The sequence below is a fragment of the Anopheles arabiensis genome, chromosome 3, assembly GCF_016920715.1.
Source record: "Anopheles arabiensis isolate DONGOLA chromosome 3, AaraD3, whole genome shotgun sequence".
Classification (NCBI taxonomy): Eukaryota; Metazoa; Arthropoda; class Insecta; order Diptera; family Culicidae; genus Anopheles; species Anopheles arabiensis.
In genome coordinates this window covers 15,228,955-15,252,481 of record NC_053518.1, presented here as the reverse complement: position 1 = coordinate 15,252,481, position 23,527 = coordinate 15,228,955, and the positions used below count along the sequence as shown (strand labels likewise).

Below are 23,527 nucleotides of genomic sequence, written 5' to 3'. Positions count from 1 at the left end.
TAGAGTTTTTTCGTTTGTTTTTTGCTTTGCATTCTTTTTATGCTATTTTACGATTCCCTCCCCGTTTCGGCAGCGATTCTCTGCTGCTTCTTACACTCTTTCTGTGCAGAATTTTTCGGTGTTTCGGTCATCATCATCAAAAAAACAAACCGATTGCCTCAAGAACAGGTTTGATGGGAAGTCCCTCATCGTTTCCAAAATATTTACGGCGCAATAGTTTTGCGATCGAATCTTGCATAAGAAGAAAACAAAACCCTACCCTCACTGCAGAAGACAAGCGGTCCCGGATGGAGCAGCAACGAAACGTTCTGTTGTCGTGCTGGCACCGGCCGGCAGCTGTGATTAAACTGTGGACCCCAGCAGAGTGGTTTTGGAGCTTTTTTTGTATGTATAAACCCTGTTTGAAATCGTGTCACAACACAACAAGATTATGTGGAAAATAACTAAAAAAAACGTTGTTCCCATTTAGGTTGTCGTCGTTCGTGCGTTTTGCAATCTATTTAACCTATATTTTATCTACCCCGATATTCGGCACATCTAGAACTGTTTGACCAGTTGCACACGATAAGCCTTGTTGGTATGAACACGTAAATGCAAACACGCAACGGGGACAAAGTGTTAACAGCTTTTTTGTAAATGTTTTTTTACCAAACAAACTTTTTTGAACAAAAAATATTTAGCTATAAAAATAAAAATAATAAAAATATTGGTTATTCAATGATTCAACAATTGCACAAACAGTTTGTTTTTAATGCCATGTTTGTTTTAATGTGGTCTTTTTCTGTATTTGAATAAAAACAGAAAAAAACACTAAATTCATATTTACTTGTATTCGTAACTGCAACTCAGTCGGCTTAACTGTTGATATATCTACTTTTCTATTCAAATAACTCACATTCTCGAGCATCTGGATCTTGTGAGTCTTCTTATTTCAAATAATATGATTGTAAACGATAATTTACAACGACTTATTCTTATTTAGTGGGGATAGATTCGTCAAGAATAGCTACAAGAGTAGTTCTGATTCCAATCCTAAAACTATTTGTAAAAAAAACTCAACAAAGGGATCAAACAATATGAACCTTTTGCAAAACATGGAAATTTAATATTAATGAGGAGAACTCTGAAGCCATATTTTTTACACGTTGCACTAGCGCCCACAAATTACCGCATCGAAAGCATACAAATTACCGGATCGAAAAAAGGCACATTTGTAAATAGCTAGATAATAATGTACACGTAAGAATAGGAGTAAGGTTTAGTTCATACGATTACCTTAAGGTACAAACAGTCAGAGGGTTTTTTTTTCAATTTTTCCCAAATTATTACATTTATGTAAAATTATCTACTTAATCAAATGCACAAAGCGATATAAGAATCAGGTTATCCAGTAGAAGTCCATTGATCTGAACCAATGTAAAATGTGTGAAATATTGTAATAAAACAATTCTATAAATTACTCAATTACATACTTACTTACTTACGCAACTAAGTTTTAGTGAGACGAACACACCAAGAGAAACGTTATTCAAATTACACCGCATAAAAATCCGACCGTACAAAGCATTCCACCCAACAACAACAAAAAAAAAACTGCGCTGCTCCCAATTCAAGGACAAATAGGACAGGCCTGGCCAATAACCTTCCATTTCTATGGAAACCTCTAGATTCGCAATCGAAACGCAGCTGAATAAACCATCTATTGACTCAACGATTCTTCCAAACCAAACACCTTTAAGCCAAACCAAACGACACACACGTCTCATCCTCAGCTCAAACAGTTCCTTCAAAACAACAACCATTTCTCAACAACACACCGTAATACCCAATAATCCGCCAACGGATCGGGGCTCGATGAACGGCAAAAATAAACATGACACAGAAGGGTAGTTTAATTTTTTCATCAAATGTATGCTGAGTTTTATTATTTCTATGTATAATATACGGTTTTAATTACTTTCAATTGTATTTTTCCAGCATGCTGTGTATTTTCATTAGCATCATCATTATCATTATCATCATCGTCATATTCTTCTTCTTCGTCAGTTTATCATTATCATCATCAGTTATCGCCGTAATCTCTGTACAATTAGTTGCTGTTATTTTTTTTTATTTCGTTTTCTTTTCTTCCTCTTCTTGCAAATATTATCATCATGCTCATAATCATTTTAATATATATATATATATATATATTTATATTTATTTATATGCTTATGTTCAATATTTAGGAAATGGGAAGGGGATGGATGATGATGAGGGAGAATAGGATTGTGGGTGTTTTAGTTATGTTTTTTGTAATTTTTTTTTGTCTGCTTTTTCTCCCTTTTATTTTCCATCGCGTATTTATCATGTAATATATATATATTTGTATATTTTCATCATTTAGTTTTGCATTTGTTTCTTTTTTTTGTGTTTTTCTTTTGCTTTCCGTTTTCTGGTTTGCATATAGTCGTGTTGTTTTTCTTCTTCTCCTCCTTCGTTTATTAATTAAAAAATAAGAAAACTAGTAAATCTAGTAAAATAAGAGCAAATTAATTCCAACGTATAATGATGTTTACCAATCCCATTTGCAGGAGGGGTCGTGTTTTTGTGTTGTTTCTTTTTTGTTCTTTTTTTTGCATTGTGTATGTGTGTTTCTTAAAGAAATAAAGTCTTTGCTTAAACTTTCATTGACACAAAAAATCAATTTCTTCCTCGCTGTTCTACCAACCAGCGCGAAACGAGGTGTCGATAGTCGATCTTGAACACCATTAGCGCGTGTTACAGTATAATTTTTGCAGTAGTAGCAGATGCGCTTTCTTTCCGTATGCATCGCTTGTAGTTGTGTATGATGTTGGTTGCTTTTCAACTTCTGCTTGTTGCCGCAGTATGGTGCGTGGCTTGTACTTTAGGAACGTTTTTATTTTATTCTTAGCAAGCGCGATCAAGAAAGTCGTTCTTTCGTTCGGTTATGAACGGTCGCTCAAACAAAGCGCATATAACACATTGACTGGCGCATTTATGACACGTTTATGCAGATCTTATTGCAAAAAAAAAAGAAAAAAATACGACTTTTACCATTGGTCATATTAAATTAAATTTTAGCATTACCAACAAACGTTATAGCGTCCTTTGTTTCCAAATTATCTTTTTCCATTTTAATCGTCATGTTTTTCTATGTTGTGATTCTTTTTCGTAGTTTCTTTTTTTTATTATTTTGTCAGTATGTTTTTTTCTGTTTTTCTTTTCAATCTTGTCACAATAATCAACGACTTCGATTTATGTATTATGCTGTCCCTGGCCCAGCTATCTTTCCCACCCTTAAAGGGAGACACACACCACATTGTTATTTACAAACATTTTGAAGAATATATCGCCTTTCTCTCTCTCTCTCTTTCTCTCTCTCTCTTACGTTCACTCCTCCCTTCTTTCCTCTTTCCACTATCACTGGTACTAGGAATGGGTGGTAAAAGTAGATGGTGTATGAAATGTTTGTCTGGGTTGCAGTGTGCTATGGGTTTATCATCGTATGTTGGTGCATCATCGTTAACATCATCATCTTCATTATCATCATACCGCAAACATTGTTTGGCGTACTACGACACTTTCAAGTAAGGAGATTTTCTTTTTCAATCGATTCACTGTCTCGTGTATGGATAATAAGCGATGGAGTTTTTTTTCCATCCTTTTGATTTTTGGGGTATTTCGTACAAATTCTTATCAATGCTTTTCAAATCGATTACAGTTATGTTTTATACATCGGATAAGAAAACTCTACAATTTTTGTTTGTATGGGTGTGTTTAATTGTTGAGTGAGTTAAGATTGCAATGGAAAGAAACGGATAAATTTACATGCACTATTCGCTGTTCTTGCAAACATTTTACACATCAAATTCGATTCGTTTTCATGTTCGGTTGCCATGTTTTTGTTTTGTTTTGGATAGGTTAGGTTTTACATTATTTAACATCGATATAAGAATAAGTTTTTGTTACTTTTTTGTTTTCTTTTGCTTCCACGCTCTATCTTGGTACATATCTTTCATTTCATTTGTTTGATTCCATTTTCATTTGTCAATGTTTGTGTTTTCATGTTTTTCAACTTTTGGACAACGTGGTATGTGTGCGTGTGGTATGTTTACCTCTCCCCGCCGCTCAAAATTGTTCCTTTTGTTTACGCTAAATGCATTGTTTTTTTTGTCTTCTTGCTTGCCAATGATAAGGTACAACACGGCGGGGTAGATAGAAAGGTTAAATTTCACATTTAAAAAGACTTTGACGCGTACAAGGATGCTCTATTTATAAAAAAAATGTTTCACTTTAAAGTATCTTGTTATCATCAATCTGGGTTTCTGCGTTCTGCTCCTCGTACTCGTAACACCTTTGTACTACACCAACAACCGATGACGATCGCTCGGCGATCGGTTGACAAAGTTGATGCATAATTGTGGCAATAGATTTCGAAAACGAATGATTGATTGATTGTAACACCATGAACAATCGAACGAAAAAAGTAAACTTTTTTTGAAAATGGATTACGGGATATACATTAAGTGTGTGTGTGTGCTGTACAACAATACGCTTTGTTTGTCATGTGGTTTTTGTGAAAGTTTATTCGCCAAAAACGGCAAATAACAGACTGATCAAGTGTCTTTAACAAACACTTCAAAATTTCTGATTTATTTGGTATATTTTATATCAGTTTTACTTTTTTCATTGTTCTCTGCATGATTTTCCAATTTTAGCAGCAAATTTTAACTCACCAAACACAAAGATAAACATTGTTATTAACATTTCCAAAGTATCCTCAGAACAGAACGCTACACACATTACATTTCCGTATATATATAAATGCTCGATCAATTACACACACACGTGAGACTTTTGCTTGTGTGGCGTGGTGGTGATGAACTGAAAGTGAATAGTAGAGTGGACAAAGAGTCTGTAATCTTCTCTTGGTGTAGGTTTTAAACGTAGTACTGTGTTTGTCCATTGCATTCGTTATTAGTTTCGTGTTGATTTGTACAAATTCTCGCCTTACTTGCTTACTCAGTTCTTCCTTGTTTTGTTTTGTTTTGTTTTGTTTTTGTTTAACAGCCGTTCGTTTTTGTTTTATAGTTTTCATTTGTATGTGTTTGTTTTTTTATTCTTCTCTTCTTTTTTTTGTTTATTTTGTAGCCAACGATAGTTGTTTTTTTTCTAACCACGCGTTCTGGGGTTTTCTTTTTCTACAAAATTCAAAACAATACTGAATGTTTCTGGTCTTAGTTCATTCTACGAGATCAATTTCAAATTGGGCAAACGCTAACACGCGTTCGCGCGCACACACTTCCACGTGGCTTGTTGTAACACGTTTCTGGCACGCATATTCGCAAAATATAAATGAAGGTTAGGATAAGTGTCATTTCTTTTAGTTGATTTAAGTTAATCTTTCCAATATAACATTACTTCAACGAAACAAAAAACAAGGTTTTGTAAAAAAACAAACAAACAGATACATCTATATCGATAGCAAAAGACATCGTAGAGATACATGGTGGTGGTGGGGTAAGTTGGGGGACGCATTTATCATCCCCGAATAACTATATGAGTCCTTCCCGTTTGTTGCTTCTGCTGTTATTATTTGGTCATTTTTACAAACATAAATCATCCCAACGAAAACGTGAGAGAATTTTGCCGGTTGTCTCCTGCTCCTTGTTGCAAACATATTACATACTCATGTACACAAACCATTTGTCTCATCTGTGATAATGACAATGAGATGACCTGTTTCTGCTGATCTGAGTGCTGATGGTGATTATCGATTGTGATTTTACATATATACGCGCGCACGTAAGCGGGCCTGTGGCTCTAAATTGGCTCCAAAATTTGCCCAGTTCAAAATTGAACTAATATACTTGCATTACAACATTCACAGTTTTTTTTTCATTCGATCGCCGTTCTAGCGATTTCGTGTATCTTTTTCACCACCTCCTATCGGACACTTCCTCACTTTGTGAATGTATATTTATGCTAATGTTGTTGTTTGTTGTTTTTTTTACATTTCTATACACATAACTGTACACATAGATAACTTGGGGGAAGGAGGTGACGGGGATGTTATGTCTTCTGATAATCGAAGAATTATACTTGCAATTCGTCTGCTACATACACAATAAATTTTGTCATTTTTGTCGTTTTAGTAAACAGTTTAGATCAATGTATCGTTTGTTCGTTTGTTTTTACATAAAATTCTGCACCATTCAAATGTTGCTCTCGCTCTCTGCTTAAGCCCCTCAATCGTACAATTGTTGCTTCATTAATAATTTAAATAACAAACTTGCAAAAATATAACACATGCCATCTCTCCTTCTCGTATCGTGTTGTTGTGTCTCCTTGCAAACCAGCGTAAACTGCTACGAATGATTGTGTTTTTCGTTAACCGGTTAAAAGTTTAACAACAATGCGTGCAGGGAACCTCAGAGCTCGTTAATCTCAACAGTTTTTAGGTTCTCCCTCTTTCTCTCTTTCTCTCTCTCGCTTTTACTGATTTAATTTGTCAGCAAGAGTTTCAAAAATTTGGTGGTTTTAACGTTCTCTTACGTTATCAGCGGTGTTGTTTTGTAAAGTGCATTAGTTGCAATGCTGTTCTCCTCCCGTTACACTGTTTCGTATTACAATCACAGTTCTTGTTGCATCGATTTTGTTAGAGTTTTGTGTTTTTCACACCTTCCTTTTCAGCTGTCTCTTTTTCTCTATCTTTTTGTTAACACATTTGGGATTGGCTTTTGCTGCTCTGTTTTTTTTCACTTCTTCGTTTGTTTTGTGAATATGTGGCGGCTTGCTCTTGTTGTTCCGATCGTTTATCACTTTCCTTATCTAACTGGTATAAAAAAATATACATCTTTCTATATGAATGTTTGCACCGTTTTGTTGTTTTGTTTCTGTCTAACTCGTTTGTTTAGCTTCTTATATCTTTCTTTGTTTTTAAGGTTAGTCGTTTAGTTGTTTGTAAGGGTTCGCGCGCCATTTGCTTTGTATCGGTGTGTTGGGTATGTGTGGGCGTTTGCGGTTGTGGTTTTCGTTTCGTTAAAAATTTGTACATTATTCGACTCGACTTTTAACGGCGGCATCTTTTGATGAGTAGCGGCTGTGGACGTGTTGAAGGTTTTCGTTATCGTTTGTGCTGCAATTCATGCATGATGTGTGCAATCGAAAGTTGTCCTTTAACGTGGAATATAAACGCACTGAAACGCCCAGACATGGGTATTTAAGCACAGATGACCGTAGCCCGGGACCATGAATGAACGGCAATCGTAGTATAGTGCCGTCCATCACTAAACGGCAAGGATAGGACGTAAAATTTATGTCTCTGGCTGTTTATGAGGCAATGATTTCCAAGTCCATCGCCAACCGCGAGAAGGCGACAGTAGCCCACTGTTATCCTTACAACCGCACACGACAGAGCAACAAGACACGCTCGCAAGACGCACGCTGCTGCTGGACGACTTCAAAACCTGTTTCTGTGTCGTGCGCAACCACATATGCTCTCTGCTCTCTCCCCTCCGGGTGGGAATTGTCGGTAAAAGAAAACGCAAACACGACCACGACCAGAGGGGCCAAAAACCGGTTGCTCGAACGCATTCGCAAGCTCGCAACACCCGCGCACTACCCGTGTCCACCGACCGCCTAGTCTTGATGCGGTGGGCCGACACAAATGATCTCAACATCTTGCCCAAGACTGTCGGCGCAGCGCGCCTTAACCCCCAATTGCTTACTGCGCTCGCAAAACAAAGATGCGTGCCCGATTTGAGGGAGAGTCGAGAAAGAAAACAGGCTTTCCAAGATGCGAATGCGTACAGAAACGGAACGCTCTCCGCACACCATCAACAAAGCAGCGAAGCGGTGAAGATAGAGAGCGGGGACGACGAGTTTGACGAAGCACACTCATCGCCTTACACAAAAACCACAACAACAACACATCGCGATCGCGAACCGGTTGCTGCGGTGTGGTGCAAAAACCACTACGTTGTTTTTCTCCGCCTTCTTCTCCGTTTTTTTGTTTTCTTCTACAAACCAAATCCACAACCTCCAGAGCCCCGCGCAAAGTGGTTTGGACGGAGAGGGCGATAAAAAAAAATTGCCTATCATAAAGTTCGATCGCGTGAGATCGCCGGAGCCCGAACAACAGCCAGCTTAGGCGCAAACAAGAAATGAAAGAAAAAAAAACAGGCTGCTACTGCTGGACATTCTGGTCCAACGCCGGATGGTGTTGGGCACAAGGTGGAAGCAAAAAATCAAGATATTCTCCAATCTCTTGTGGCTGCCGCTGGTCAGACACAGGAAACTTTCAAAACGGCGCCTAGACGCACCAATCTACGGTACATAAAAGAAAACGTGGGATACCACAAACAAGATCTAAATGCAAATCGTACCACCTAGGTGTATGACAGAAGGGGCTTACCCATTAGCTCTTGCAGTACAGTAGCAGTTGACAATTGGACACACACGATTTGCTCCAAAGCGTCATAAAACGTTCACTGTGTGTTGTGAAGATATCCAAACTGGCTGGTGAATATTTGGGAAATGAGGTTTCAAGACGGCTCTTAGACATCAAAACGCACACAGATGTCTACCAAAGCAGGCCTGAGTCCGCAGTCTACAATGAGAAACATCAGATCTTACATTCAGGTCGTACATTACACAAGATCCTCAAAATGATATCCAATCAGCTCTTTTGCCACGTTGAATGTATCTCTCTGAGGCCTTAAGTTATCCCAGAAACCTCAGATATTTCATGTAACTACTTCGTGAGTGTTCCAATAATGATCTTGGTCCTCAGAAAAGTTTCAACTACAGATATCAGATTTTAGAGAACTCAGAATAGCAATCTGAGGCCTGTATTTTCCAGGATCTTCCAAAGATTCAATTACATCTTAACTTGAGTCAAAGTCTAAAGCCTGTGTCGAGTCCAAAATTGATAAGATAGATGGTAACACACTGGTAGGTCTCAATCTCCCACGAGTCTTCAAACTCGTCACTAAAATGTTGGACCCAATCTTCGATCAGTATCTGCAAAAAATGTACTAAAAACATCCTCCACAAATCCAGCTCTCATGCCATATCTCTTGCACACTACACACACTTCATGTATTGCAGCCACGTATCGCCACAGTCGCCACACTTTACCGCTGTAAATTCTCACCACACACAATATGGCATATTATCGCGACAGAGTAATGTAAAACATGACCCATTCAGCGCATAGTGTTCTTCTTCACAGCCCCCGCAACACTACACACTACCTATAATTTGTACGTTGGTTTTGTAGTCTTATTGATTTCTGTATTGTTCTGTTTGTTGCTTTTTCTTACATAAAGTATTCTCGACAGGTTAGTGTTTAAAAACGGCAAAAGCAAAGCGCAGCAAAGATTAACGAAACCGAGAGAACGCAATCGGCACAAACTCACTCGAGATAGAGCTGAGTATTGAAGAAGCACGGCGTTAGGGTATACCGCCTTTCTACTTCGTCTTCGGTTTATTTTTGTGCAATAATCGTATTGAAAACAGAAACCTACTTCACAGTTCTATATTCAGTTTTTGAAACAATTGTTTGCAAAAAGTACTATCGATTGAGGCAAGTGATTTTTAACGATTCGTTTGGTTCGCCAATCATATGGAGATCAGTGATGGATCTGAGATGGAGCCAATTCAGTTTCTCTGCACCCGTTGCAGCCTTTCTGTTGCTGCTGTGTGGTCGTCAATTTGCTCTGAAGCGATTTTGTTCGCCGAACAAACAAGGAACTATTTTCTTATTTTCGAAATTGCCGATCTTATTCACCTAGCACAAAAAGGAATGAGAACAAGGCTGCAATCACAGAGAAACGTCTTAAACTACTCCTCCAAAACCTCCGGCGGACGTGTTTTGCTCCACATGCAACAGCCTTTGTTTTGTAAAGTTTTTGTTTTGCTTAAAAACTTTTATTTGAACGTGTTTCGTTTATCGTTCTATTTTCTCATTGGCACCAAGGGATGTTAAGGGATGAGTGGTAATGATTTTTGTGTATTTCTGTGGCCTTTTACATACTATCAATTGTGTTACCATCATCATGATCATCCACACCAAACTGATGGTGAAGCTTTGCGAGTTCGTACGATACTGGCCCTCCTCCTCCTCCTGGCACAGCAAATGCAACACACAGATTATTGCACAGTGCTCTCAAACTTCAGGTTGTCTTCACCCACTGTTGCTACCCTCTATACCCGCGCGCAACGCATATGATTTCTAGAGTGAGATTTTCTGCTGTCGTAATTAATATCTATGAATGTGATAGTACCTCTTTTTATACACACCTTAGACTAAAAGAGCCATATCCATAATCGTTTGCCTAATGTTGTCTTCTTTCTTCGCTCTTTTCTTTGTTTTTGCAGCCGAAAAACTTCCGTGCTATAGACTGTTAATTGAATCGTTTAAAAGGACATAACCGTCAGTTAAAATCGTTTCAACATCTTGTTGGTTTTGTTTTTGTCATTAGATCACAATTGAGATTGGAGAGACGACGACACCCGCGCGCGTTCGATCGTCCCCTTTTTCGTTTCGTAACAAAATCATAAGCACATTTCACGCTATCACCCTGTAGCAATCTGCAGCTTTCCGCAGTCCAGCCTGCAAACAGAATGAGGACTCTTGTTTTTTTCAAGTTGTTTTGTTGTTTGCTTTCCATTGACTTGTTCTGTGGCTTATTACTTGCTTTATCGTGTTTGTTTATATTTAGTTTGTGATTTTGCCTGGTGGAGAAGAATTGTTGTGGTTTTCTTTGTTTTTGACTGTTTTGTTTGTGTTTTCTGCTCGAGTTGTGTGTCAGTTTTCGCTCGTCTGCATGTGTATGGATTACTTCAAACGAATCTGAAACTTTGTTTTGTGGTTGCGTGATTTTGGTGATTTGATTTTCCTGTTGTTATCTGTTCCGCTTTGTTTGTATCTCTTTTGGGTTTGTTTTCTTACAACAACAACAAAAAGCAAATAACTTATGGGCTTAGTTGTGTGCGTGCCTTAAAAGCGACTCTCGCAGGTTGTCTCGTTTTGTTAATATTTTCCCTTTTTTCCATCTATAATCCATAGTGTGTTCCAGCCATTTGTTAAAAAGCCTCTCTCTCTCTATCTCTTGTTCTCTCGCCTTCACATTTGTACCTGGTTGGTTTTATATAAAAATATTTATTATCACATTCAAATATATTTCATTAAGCGCTCCATTGATCATATCCCTTGCGTGTGTGTATGTGTGTTTTGTGAAGGAAGCGACAGTATCACACTTAGTCGCACCTTAGACCAACAACAACCAAAAAAGAATAAACAATATATCCCTGTGTTTGTTTTCGATTGTATTACCATTCTTATTTTTCTTTTAGATTGTTTTCTTTTCCTTCTTTTTTCCTACAAAGAGTTACGTTTACTCTAACTTGACCAGCTTGGTTCCTAGTTTGTTTGATTTGCATTATTAAATCACAACAACTGTTCGATCAGGTGCCTAAATTACTACTCTTCGCTAACTTGTTTCCCCTTTTTTAAGTCCATAATAATTTAATAATCGCCTTTTGGGGAAGAGAGGAAATGTCTTTTTCTTTTATTATGAAACAGCCCAATCTTTCCCTATCTTTCTAACCGTTGCTTATTCTTCATGCACATAGTTAAGAAGTTGAGAACATTGTAGGAAGCAATTATCTTGAAAAATTCAAACTCGGCGGTCTTAGAACCCAAAATTCATAGCGTTACATGAACGTATACGTTTATTGCATTCGTTGTGCATTGACAATCCACCACAGGTTTAAGAATCGTACCTCCCCAGCACCCACCAGCACATACGCAATTCCAGTTTTAACAAGACTAGAAACAATCCAAGACATTGGCTAAATAGCAATAGCGACAGACACGAGGAAGAAGTACAGAGCTTCTTCATTATGTCCCGAAATCACAGATCGTTAAAAAGTTATTGAATCTTGCTTCATTCTGTGCCCCCCCTGCCGCACTAACTAGGACTAAGGATGTAGTGGGAGGGTTTTTTTGACTCGACTTCGGTGGCGACTGCACACACGAGCCCCAAAACTGGTCGCATATATATATATTGCAAATGAGTAAAGCATACATTTAGAGGTTACTATCCGTTTGCAGAGCCGCGGCAGTAAGATCACAGGAAGATACATTCAAGGCAATCCCTTGGACGTCGATCATGGAGGTGGAATTGTCCATCGCAGTGCCGGTGTGGTGGTAGTTTGATGTAAAAAGCACACAAAGAAGACGAAGTATAATAAATGCTTCAGCAAACTCTGATTGAACAATTATCAGTTTTTGAGGCTTTAGATAAACATTTATTGCAACTTTAACACTTGCTTCTCCCTTCAAAAAGGGAATCATTGACATAGACCGCCTCATTCCCCGATCACCCCCTTTCCCAACAAGCTGGGAAAACAACAGACTTCTGTTTTGCATCGGTAGTGTAGTGTTATATGTACAAAAATGTAAAAAAAAAAATCTGCTACAAATATACACACCCACAATAGCAAACCCACATACGCATGGTGCAGGCAAGCGTAGGGCGAGAGCTTACCAAAACGTTCACGATACTAACGGCAGAATTTGTAAATCCTTGGAGGACACCATGGAACAGCCATCACCTCTGCTTGTCGTCTTTGTTCGTGTCTTTAGGATTATCTGTTTCTTTTCTTGTTTTTTACACGATGATGGCAGTCACTAAATTAGAGAAACGTTTCTTGTACTACGTTGTTGTTTTTGTTGTTGTTTGTTGTATTCCTCCATTGAGGAGAGAAGAATTACACCCCCTCGTCCGTACTACCACTGTCCAAAGCAAACTGCAACAAGATGCCTCTTTCGAACGCTTTGCGCGAGGATGTTCAGCATTTGCTACTTACAGCATTCACGGCAATTCTTCGTTGGTAATTTTGCAAAAAAAAAACCAATTGCATACAAAAAATGTAAAGATTTTTTAAATAAAAAAGGCTGTGTTAAGACAAAAAAACGTTTGTGGCCACACTGGATTCCAAATCTTAATACATGGGATCCAAAGTAAGGAGTGTGATGCACAAAGAATGCCCAATTTGTTGAAAACCACATCCATGTGTGGTTGGAAAATTTGATGTCCCTTAATTCCCCCCCCCCCCCCAACTCCAACGAATCAAAAGCTCCGAATAGCTTTGAATAAAAAAAATTAAATAAACAAAAACCCCTTCACCGCCTTTCCCCGAGGGCCTGGGGGCAGCACATAGCGACCAGCCATTTTGAAGAACATCATGATGCGTTCATGTTGTTTGTTGCCATGCATACGGGGAGCAAACCCAGCCAGCATAGATGGGATGCGAGTGTGTGTGCGTGTGCTAGCTACGCGGCTGTGCGTTCAGTCACGTAGCACACTCTCACATAGCTACTAGTGCACACACAAACACACGAGCATAGACTCGAAACCAAACAAAAAACGGCTTTTTTCTGCATGCGATGCCGAGGAAGAGTCGGCAGCAGCATCTAATCTTCATCATTATCATCATCTAGCAGCAGCAGTACACGCTTCTCGCACCCCTAACGACAGTACATTGTGTGTGTGTGTGGCTCTGTGTGTGCTCTATTTAATCAGCAACAACGGTATCATGGCAAGCGATGACAGCAAAGCGAAACCAAAAAAAAAAGAATCATAGGGCCTAGATCAATCTAGACACCCTTGTTGTTGCCTGTCTACGTAGTCTACACAGACACACACACACAGACAGTCGCGAAAAGAGGGGTGCCTTTTTTTGGCAAATTTTCAACCCTCTCAACCACAAGCGATTGCAGTGTACGTGTGTGTGTATGTACGCGCTTTTATTGCGTCGTTGGGCGCACACACCCGCGCGGGGAGGACTCTGTATGCACACAGTCGCCCTTCGTTTTTCTGTAGAGAGGGGGGGGGAGGGGGGGAGAGAGTGGAAAACCTTGTTCGCCACTGGAAACAACACACAGGCCGCCCCCTGCGCCACCAATGCCACCACCCAACCAACACACGGTCTCGCGTGCAAGGGGGGAGGCCACCACGATTTCCAAGCCCTTTGTCTTTTGCGTGGGCTATTTTTAAAACGGCCCTCTGTGTCTGTGTGTTGTGTGTGTTGTGCTTTGGAGAAGCCTACGTGACTCACTCAATGCAATGGGTGTATGTGTATGTGTGTGTGTGTGCAGGTGCGTGTTTGTTGGTGGCGCAGGAGGCATTGGTGTGGGAAATGTGCTCGGGGTGTTGTGCTGATGGCACACGTTGCACACACAAACGCATCATCTGCCTATTGTTGGAAAATGGGAAAAATGCAACCCTACACACACACACACATGCAGATGCACAGCAAAATGCGAGAAAATGCGCTGTGTGAAAATTCCATACAAAGGAGGCACACCGATGCTACCACACTTTCGACTGTGGTTGTGGCTCAAATGGAGGAATAAAAAGCTGCGGCGTTACACATTTGTTTCTCGCCTCGAAAAGCCTTCATCAAAATTGAACCAGTTTTCCCTTCATTCCTTCAGGGTGCAATGTCTCAATTCGCCAGAAAGAAAACTTGATTTTAATATCGTCCCAGAGCTATCGCGTTTGAACGAAATCCCAAGATATTCTCTTCTCAAAAAGGCTCCAAATCGTGAGCATGATAGACAAGAAATGATCGCCGAACAATGCTCGATGATCGCATTACTACTCCAACCGAAGTTCCTGACTAGCTAAGATGACTGGAAAGATTTGATTTGATTGCAACCTTCGGGGCGGTTTCAAGAATCATTCACGCTAGGCTCTTTCGTCCTAAAGCGTTTTCATATTTTTCCAACAATTTATTTTTCAATTCATTCCCAGGTTCTTCGTGATTAAAAGTATTTCTTAACAATTTTGAACCATTACTGGTTGTGACATTGAAGCAAAAGTAAATGATAGTACAACATAATCAATTCAGTGTACTAAATACGTCAAAATGATCCTCATATGCTTATAAGTTTACTTATTTAAAAAGGTCTAATCAAGTATTTGAAACTGAATGTTCTCACAAATGAATCTTCTGAAGGACGACCTCTAAAGCCAATCAAATTTAGGATTATGTTCCATAACAATTGGCAAGCCTTGAACATTATTGAACTTATGGAAGAATCTCAAAATACTATGGAAGCTTCCTATACGAAGATAGGACACATTGAGGAAAGGAAAACGAACACAAAAACACAAACCCCATTTTTACCATTAGTTCCACGTGTAGCAAATTTGCCTTTCCCCCGTTTTCCCCCGCATGCATATTTCCTCCCTGCAAGAGGGGTTCCAATAAATCCCGCTCCCAAAATTAAGATTAATATGGTTTCGTTTTAACTATGTTTTTTTCTTTAATAAACAAGCCCCATTTCATCCTGCTTCTTCCCTGTTCCTTGCACCACACCAAGAGGACAGCACGTGCGGACAACGCTGAGGCGGATAAAGATGGCCACTGAAGCCAGCAGTATTGTGTGGGCCCTGCTGGAAGAGTCGATCGAAGCGGAGGAGAAGAAAAACGAACACGGAACGAAAAAAGAGGCGAAAAATCAAGAAAGCGAATGGGGGTGCTCGTACGGCCCCGCGGCTTGAAGTGACGATGATCGAACCTGACACGATGGAGAAAAAAAACATAAAACGGATAAGTGGAAAGAAAACAAACAAAAAAGAAGCCTGATTTTTTTAAGTTTTTTTAATGCAAGTGTAGATGTTATTTTCTTTTCTTCTTTGATTCGAAAATTGTTACAGCAAAATAATTATAAGCAAATATATATATAAAGTAGTGTTCCTTTTTTTCATCGTATGTATACATATATAGTTTTTTTTTTTATAAACAATCGATTCCTTCTCCTCCTTAGCTCCCTTCTGCTTCTTCTTCGCTGCCCTTCGCTTCTTACACCCTAATATGTAGTTCGTCGCCATTTTTCTCTCAATGCCACCCCAGCGCTGCTCCTACCGCTGCTGGTGACTGTTGAATGCGCGCCTTATCACCCCCCTTCTCTACCCTGCTCTTTCTCCTTCCCGACCCCATACAAACTCCCACCCTCCCTACCTCCTTTCACACCCCCCACACACAAACACACACTTATACTCAAATCGGTTCCCACGAAAATGGGGAAACTCTTTCACAGATAAGGGGACAACAGTAGCAGGCGGTCGGGTCGGGTCGGGTGGGTCTTTCGTGTCGTGTGGGTGGACAATTAGAAGAGGGTGGAAGAAATGGGACCTTACACTTTAAAAAAGGAAAAAAAAACTAAGGAAAACACAAACGTTTAATCTAAACTAATCGTCCCTCTCCTCCTCACTTTCCCGCCCTGGATTCACTCGCTTCTCGCACAGCTTACTCGCTATCAAGGGGGACAAATCATCATTCGTCTCTCCATCATCTCTCTCTCTATCTATCACATCTATCACTCTTCGATCTCCGCCGCCCACTTGGCTTCTCCTTTTGGCCGTTCGTTGAAAGCGTTTTTCTCCTTTTTTGTTGTTGTTGTATAAAATCGGGAATGCCGCCCATAGTGCGATTCCTTCCGAGGCGTTTTTGTACTACAGTTTATCATACTTTTCCGCGGCAGTGGAAATAAAGGACTCTCTCTCTCTCTCTCTCTCTCGTACCGCCCAAAAATAGTGACACGCAAATCAGCAAATCGTCAGTTTTTGAGCGACTTACAACATGATTTTTGTTTCCATTTTCAAGATGTTGCGAAAGAAGAAACAAGACGTCCTCGTCCTCCTCGCAAGCCAACACAAACAAAAAAGACTCGACAAACACTGTCTCGCATCGACCGAAAATCACACCAACACCCGGAAAAAAACATCTTCCACGTACCGACAAAAGGAGAGGGGTTTAGCGGGCGGTTCGGGAAATGCAAAACCCGGATAGGATATATTAAAAGTGTAATACACAAAAGAACAGAAATCTGGCATCAGTTGTTTTGTTTTTGTTTCGTTTGTTTGTTTTTTTATACACAAAAATTGCAAATCACTATTACACACACGCTCTCTTACTAAAGTAATTATTTTGGACTGGTTGGTGAGTTTAGGTGTTTGTTTTGTTCCCCGGAAAAATGGAGGGCCTCCTTCTATGGGCTCCCTTCCTTCTTCCCTCTCTCTCTCCGCTATCTCTACTGCTTCACTACGGCACGACACAACTCCGTGTAGCATGTGTCGCCCCACGCGCATGCGAAGTTACTTTAGCTTCTTTTCTTTAATTTCAACAATCTTTTAAAAACTCATACAAACACATATCGCGCGCGAAAAAAAAAGGAGTAAAGTATATCCAAAAAAAAGTAGTATCGTTTAACGGGGTGGTGGTTTTGTTGTTTTGTTGTTGTTTCTGCCTGCTGTGTTTGCTCTTCTTTACAAACTATATTTTATACTTTAGCCGGGTTAGGGCGAGAGTTGGTCTTCACATTCCTCTTCCTTTCTCTCCTTCTCTCTCTCTCTCTCATACACATACACATACACCATATGACTTTTGCCTTCTACTTTTCAAACGCTCTTACAAATGTAGCTTTCATGCAGTCACGAGCGAATCACACACGCATCATCCTCATCATCATCATCATAATATTGGGAGGGGGATTTTACATTTTTACGTTTCGTTTCTTGTTGTTTTGTTGCAGTTTTTTTTTTGTTCATAGTTGTTGTTTTCTTTTTCTTCTTTTTTTTCTTTCATTTTCGCTCACTTGTGTTTTCTTTTGCTTGTACTCTTCTCCTGTTCCTGCTCTTACTCAAACGCTTTTCTTCTCTTTACCAATTCATATTTTCAATTTTTCATTTTTTGTCGCACGCGCGCACACTTTTACAAATACACACCACACCAAGAGTGATGTTTCTTCTTGTGTGTGCATGTGTATACGCTTCTTCTTTCTCTTCTTGTTCTGTTATATTGATGACTCGATTTTCTGCACATCTTTCTCTTCCGCTGCCTACTGGTATATTATTAAAGACGGTTTATCTTTCGCACACGCGTATATGTGTGTGTGTGTGTGTGAGTGAGTGTGTGTGTGCATATTTGTTTTGAAATTAATATTGATCACAATTGAAATGCGTCGCACAACACACCACCTCCTTCTTCCTCGCTTTCTCACACACACACATGCTCTCTCGCTTCTTCTTCTTCCTCTTCTTATATCCTATTGCTCTCCACACCACTTTAATGCTCTCTCCTTCAACCCCCGCGCAGCAGCAGATGATTGTGATGGATGCGGCGGGGTAGTGTGTAGGGAGGGTGGTAGTGTGACGGGGTCATGTAGTACAGGGGGGTGGGAGGGGGAGGGGTGTTTTCTTTTTTGGAGAATAACAACATTTAAAAAAAAACAAGGAGGTTAATCACACGCGGCGGGCATCAAAGTAAACGATGTCGAGCGCGCGGCGCTAGTTGCTGAAGATCATCCGTTTCGCTCCCTCTCTCTCTCTCTCTCTCTCTCTCTCGCTCTTGCTCCTTCTTCACTCGTCGTCATTTGCACACACACACACAGCTTCCTTCTCTCACAGTGTGTGTGAGTGTGCGTGCGTGCTCGTGCGCCTTCCTCTTCTGGATCACTCGAAGATCTATTGTTCCCAAAACAATGGGTGTATTTTGCACTGTTCGGTTGTACGTCGTCTGTGCGTGTACGTGGTGTGGCGGTGCGGGTTGCTTTGTGTGTCGCTTTCTCTCTATCTCTCTCTACCACTACTACTACTACAACTATTCGATAAGGTACCCGCGCGTTCACTCATCACACAAAACATGTCGCCTTATTTAAAAAACAATTATATATCATGTAGGAACTCTCTCTCTCTCTCTCTCTCCATCTCTCTCCGCTGCTTCCGCTCGTTCATTCCGGATCTTTTCCCTTCTAGCTCTTATCACACGCACGTTACACAGCAGCCCCATTCCAGGATTTTTTACATACACACACACCCACACACACACACACCGACGCAACATGCGCTCACACACTACAATACAGACACGCGCATTTCTTTGTTTGATGATGGCAATTTGGGGAAAAACAGACTTCAACGCCTGCTTCAATGTGGGGTGGTGTTGTCGTCGACTGCTGGAGATTTTGCGCCTGTGTGTGTGTATGTGTGTTTGGGGCGCTCGTGTGTGTGTGTGTGTTTGCATCAATGTGGCTGCATTCACAATTTTCTTCCGTGTACACACACAAACAGAAAGCAACGCACAATGGATATTCTCTTTGTACACACACAGGACACACAGACGCACTTTCTTCTTCTTCCTCTTCTTTTGTTTGCTTGCATTTGTACACACAGGTGGGGGTGGTATTATGTAGAGATTGGTGGTGGTTACACTACTTTTGGATCCTGTTGTTCTTCTGCCGCCGCCCCCCTTTGTTTGACTCTTCTTGCCTCTCACTCACACAACACGATCGACGCGCACGCAACGCAACAGAAGAGGACACACACGTACGCACAACAAAATACGCACCACCAAAGGGACATACGTACGCGAGAAGACCGGGCAGGATCACACACACATTCATACACACATACAACCACACGTCTTCTAAGGACAGCTTCGGGGTGGTGCTCTCCGATTTTCTTCTTCTTCAGCTTTGCCAGCATTATTAAGCTTCCATGTTTTCTTTTTTCCCTCTCTCACCCTTTCTCTCTCTCTATCGCAAAATCAATTTACAACTTGAACCACTTTCGGCCCCCGCCATATTACAACAGGGCATACACACACACTGTTGATCGATCACATTCCGCCGCGCCCTTCTCCACTGCTGCTTCTGCTGCTGCGTCGGGTCCGAGGGAGAGAGCGCCACGCTTCGGTGTGAGAAAGCGCGAAAGATACGCGCGCCTCGCAGCTCTCCTTCTCCTAACCTCCTGCTTCACACCCGTCGACTGGCTTAACATTGGGTGCGCACCTTGTTGTTGACGAACTGGTTGTCCCAGGGGAAGTACTGCTGGGGCTGGGATGGGTAAAAGTTGTTGCCACCGTGCTGCTGCTGCTGCTGGTGCGGTCCATGGGGATGCTGCTGCTGCTGGTATCTGGCGAGATTTTGCTGGTGGTTGAGGAAACCGCCGGCGGCAGCACCGTACGGTGGGCTCAGCGGTGGGCTGGTCTGTCCGCTGGACGACGAGCTCATGCTGTTGCTGTGGCGCTGCTTCGCGTAATGATGCTGCTGATGGTGGTTGTTGTTCGATTGGTTGTTGTTGTGATTGTACTTGTTGTGGTGCTGGTGCTGGTGCTGCTGCTGGTGCGACTTGGTGCTGACGCTGTGCTGCTCCAGGTGGTAGTCGACCATCATGGCACCGCCGCCACCGCTACCGTTGCCGCTGTCCACCGACGACACGGACAGGTCGAGCCGGCCGACCCGCTCCATGATGAACTCGTCGCACGCCATCCCGCTACTGCTGCCGGTCGAGTCCAGGTCGGACGAGGGGCTGGCCCGGCTCTGGGCCGTATCGTACAGCACGCAGATCGTCCCGTTCTCCCCGATCCGGTACGACACCTCGTCCGGATCGATCCAGATCGTCAGCTCCAGCGGGAGCAGCTTCCGCAGCACGACCGTGTTCAGCCCGACCGCGTGGCCCGCCTTCTCGATGATCGGATCCATCTTGCCGTTGATCCGCAGACAGCGGAAGCCGGAACCCTTGGTCGGCACGTCCGGGTACCAGTGGCACTGGAAATGGCGCGTCAGTATCTGTTCCAGCGAGCCCTTGAAGTGCTGCAGCTGGCTCTCCGACAGCTGGTTCGCCTTCCGAACCCGCAGCAGGTTCATCAGAAAGTCGGCGGCCGAATTCACCTCTATCCTCATGTTCGCACGGTGGTGGTTGGTGGGTGGTGGTGGTGGGATGTCACTGTGTGGATGTTGCTAACGGTACGGCGGTTCGCTCCGCAATGTCCTTCAACTGCTGGCGAGTGGTTGCTGCGTTCGTTAACACCTTGTGCGCGTACGGACACGGTGCTGATGCGTACATTCAGAGCTGTGAGCCCGGGCAACAACGAAACGGGGAGGGGTGGTGGTGGGGTTGACTGGGGTGCGCTATTGTGTACGCACACCAACGCGGACGCGATAGAGCACAATCGACCCTGGTGGTCTGGGGGTCTCTCTAACGTGGCACACAACTCGGGCACAACTGTACTAATCCTTGAAGCATACACGAAAACGCAAACACACACTTCACAGGCACGGGATGTTTTCGTGTGCACGCACACGTCTCGGCTGGTCGTCTGCTGCTTCCAAAAAGCTGCGTTTGTGTAGCTCAAGCCCAGGGCTGAACAAGGGCAACGTGTAGCTGTGTTGGTAACGCTTTCAGGTATTAGCTGTGTGTGTGGATGTGTGTTTGGGGGATTACAGCGCTTCCTGCTTCGTCAAACACACGTACGCAGCACACACACACACAAACGCACACACACGCACAACGGGGGTAAATGCTTTCGTCACTAGCTATAACGCACACTCCGGTTCTGTCCGTGTTGGTTACGCAGCACCCAGGGCAGGCACGCACGCACACAGCTGCAGGCCCGTATCGAAAAGCGCTTGGCAAAGATGGTCGTCGTCGCTCGACGTACAACGCACACACACACGCACGCACGCAACTTTTGCACTTTTACGGCGAAAAAGCAATCGAAATGGATTATAACACAAACGCACACAGACTCATTTACGCGTACGTACGTGTACGCACTTCGATTGTGTACACACGTTCACACAGGGAAATATAAAAGCTGCTGCTGCTGCTGAAGCTGCTCGTTTCTCTGCTTTACTGATGATGATGTTGCAAAAACGAAACGCGCACACACACACACGCACGACCGATACACACACACAGGTACGGCGAAAAAATAGAAGGGCAAATTTCGCTGTTGCGTACTGTACTGTACGTGAGATCCAGGTAGTATTGGTGCGCTTCGCCACTCTCTCTATTGGTTGATTTGCTAACCACACACACACACACGTACACACATACACGGCGGCAGCTGCGCCTGCTTTGTAACACGTTTTTGCCTGCCTTGATGACGCGCGCACGGGCTGGAAGGTGGGGGGCGAGCGAGTGTTGGTAACACGCAGGAACAAGAAAAAAAAATCACAAGGTTTCTTTTTTGCTTCGCTTCCTGCTGCAACTTTTCGTCGGTTGCTTTGTTAGACACGATTGAACGGGATTTGCTAGCAAGCTGCTGCTGCTACTGCTGCTGCTGGATGTATCGATCACATACAGTCAAGAGTGACAACGTCACGGCGTAGAAAAATAACGTCGTAACAAACACACACACACAGATAAACGCACGCACGCACGATTTCCGCTTTTTCTTTTCCGCTCGCGCTGGCTCGCTCTCTCTTTGGCGAAGAAAAAAACCTCACCTCGTTTTGGCACACACCGTCCTCGTGTGGTAACCTCGATTGTACAGAGGCCAAAACGGCAGAAGAAGAAGACCGTGGAATGAGCACAATTTCTTCTTCCGTTCACTCCGAGGGGGGGCAGCTGATGATGACGATGTTGGTTTGGGCCTGGGTTGGGAGCAAGTTATGTGTGCGTGTGTTTAGTTGGATAAGAGCACGTTCAACTTTCGAATCACGGGGTTTTCTTGTTGTTTGCTTCTTCCTCCTCCTTTTCTCTTCACACTCGCTTGCTTGCAGATGGTAGTAACGCTTCTCTATTCCTCTTCTCGCTCTCTCTCTAGCACTCCTGCCTTTCACCACTCTTGGCTCTTCTTGCACGACACGTTACCCAAACTGCTCACTCCGTCCTGGCCGATCTCGATTCCACGGAGGTTCAACTTCGAATGCGACGGTCGATGGCAAACGCGCAGCAAGATGGCCCCCAGCCGCATTTGACAGCTGTCGCTTGGGCTGCGGCGGCGCTCTGGCAAACGTCGAGCATGACACACACACGGAGGAGCGTGTTCGATGTGCCCGTGGACGTTTGTTGTAGCAACACAGCCGCTTCTACACATAGCGTAATTTAGGCTGAGAAAATAACTGAAAGCACTTTTTGACAGCAGTTGACAGCATTTTCAAACGTGAATTCGTAGATAATTTCTAAACGCGGTTAGAATCATATGCCAAAATTGATAAAGTTGCTACATCCGAACACTTACGCAAAAATACAAGAAAAAAGCCATATTGGCTCTAAACATAAAATAAAACATTAATCCGTCTCCGGACAATCGACATTGTACTGTATTTAAAAAAGGGTTTGAAATTCACTGTGACAAATTACAGTTCCATCGGACGTATGATTTCGTAGAACGACGGAATCAAAATTGTTTAATTCCTTCGGATCTTCGCATCCGATTTTATCTTTCAAAATAATTGTGTAGGTTTAATAGGAACAATCTTCAATTTATGTTGTATTAACGTTAAACTATATAATCCCAATAATCCCATTATCAATCGAAATATTGACTTGACAGCACGCCCGATGTATGCGCATCGGATGAGGCACTGCCACGGGCCTAACTTAAAAGTAGAGCAATCAAAAGTTCTCTAGCAGACACCATTTAGAAAATCTTCATATAGGAGAGTTTTACCGTTAGACATCATGATAAAAAACATAACTGAAATTTTAAAAAA

At 42.2% G+C, this 23,527-nt stretch overlaps 2 protein-coding genes across 3 annotated transcripts in view; both read right to left on the bottom strand.

Annotated features, from left to right (window-relative positions):
* The window catches only part of LOC120899770 (inositol-pentakisphosphate 2-kinase), a 119,309-nt gene that overhangs the window by 90,963 nt on the left and 4,819 nt on the right, over positions 1-23,527 (bottom strand). The window lies entirely within an intron of this gene.
* LOC120899772 (maternal B9.10 protein-like) lies at positions 1,891-22,768 on the bottom strand. The gene has a single exon (XM_040305983.1). It carries the CDS (start codon positions 20,765-20,767, stop codon positions 19,856-19,858), a length of 912 nt encoding a protein of 303 aa, XP_040161917.1. The 5' UTR covers positions 20,768-22,768; the 3' UTR covers positions 1,891-19,855.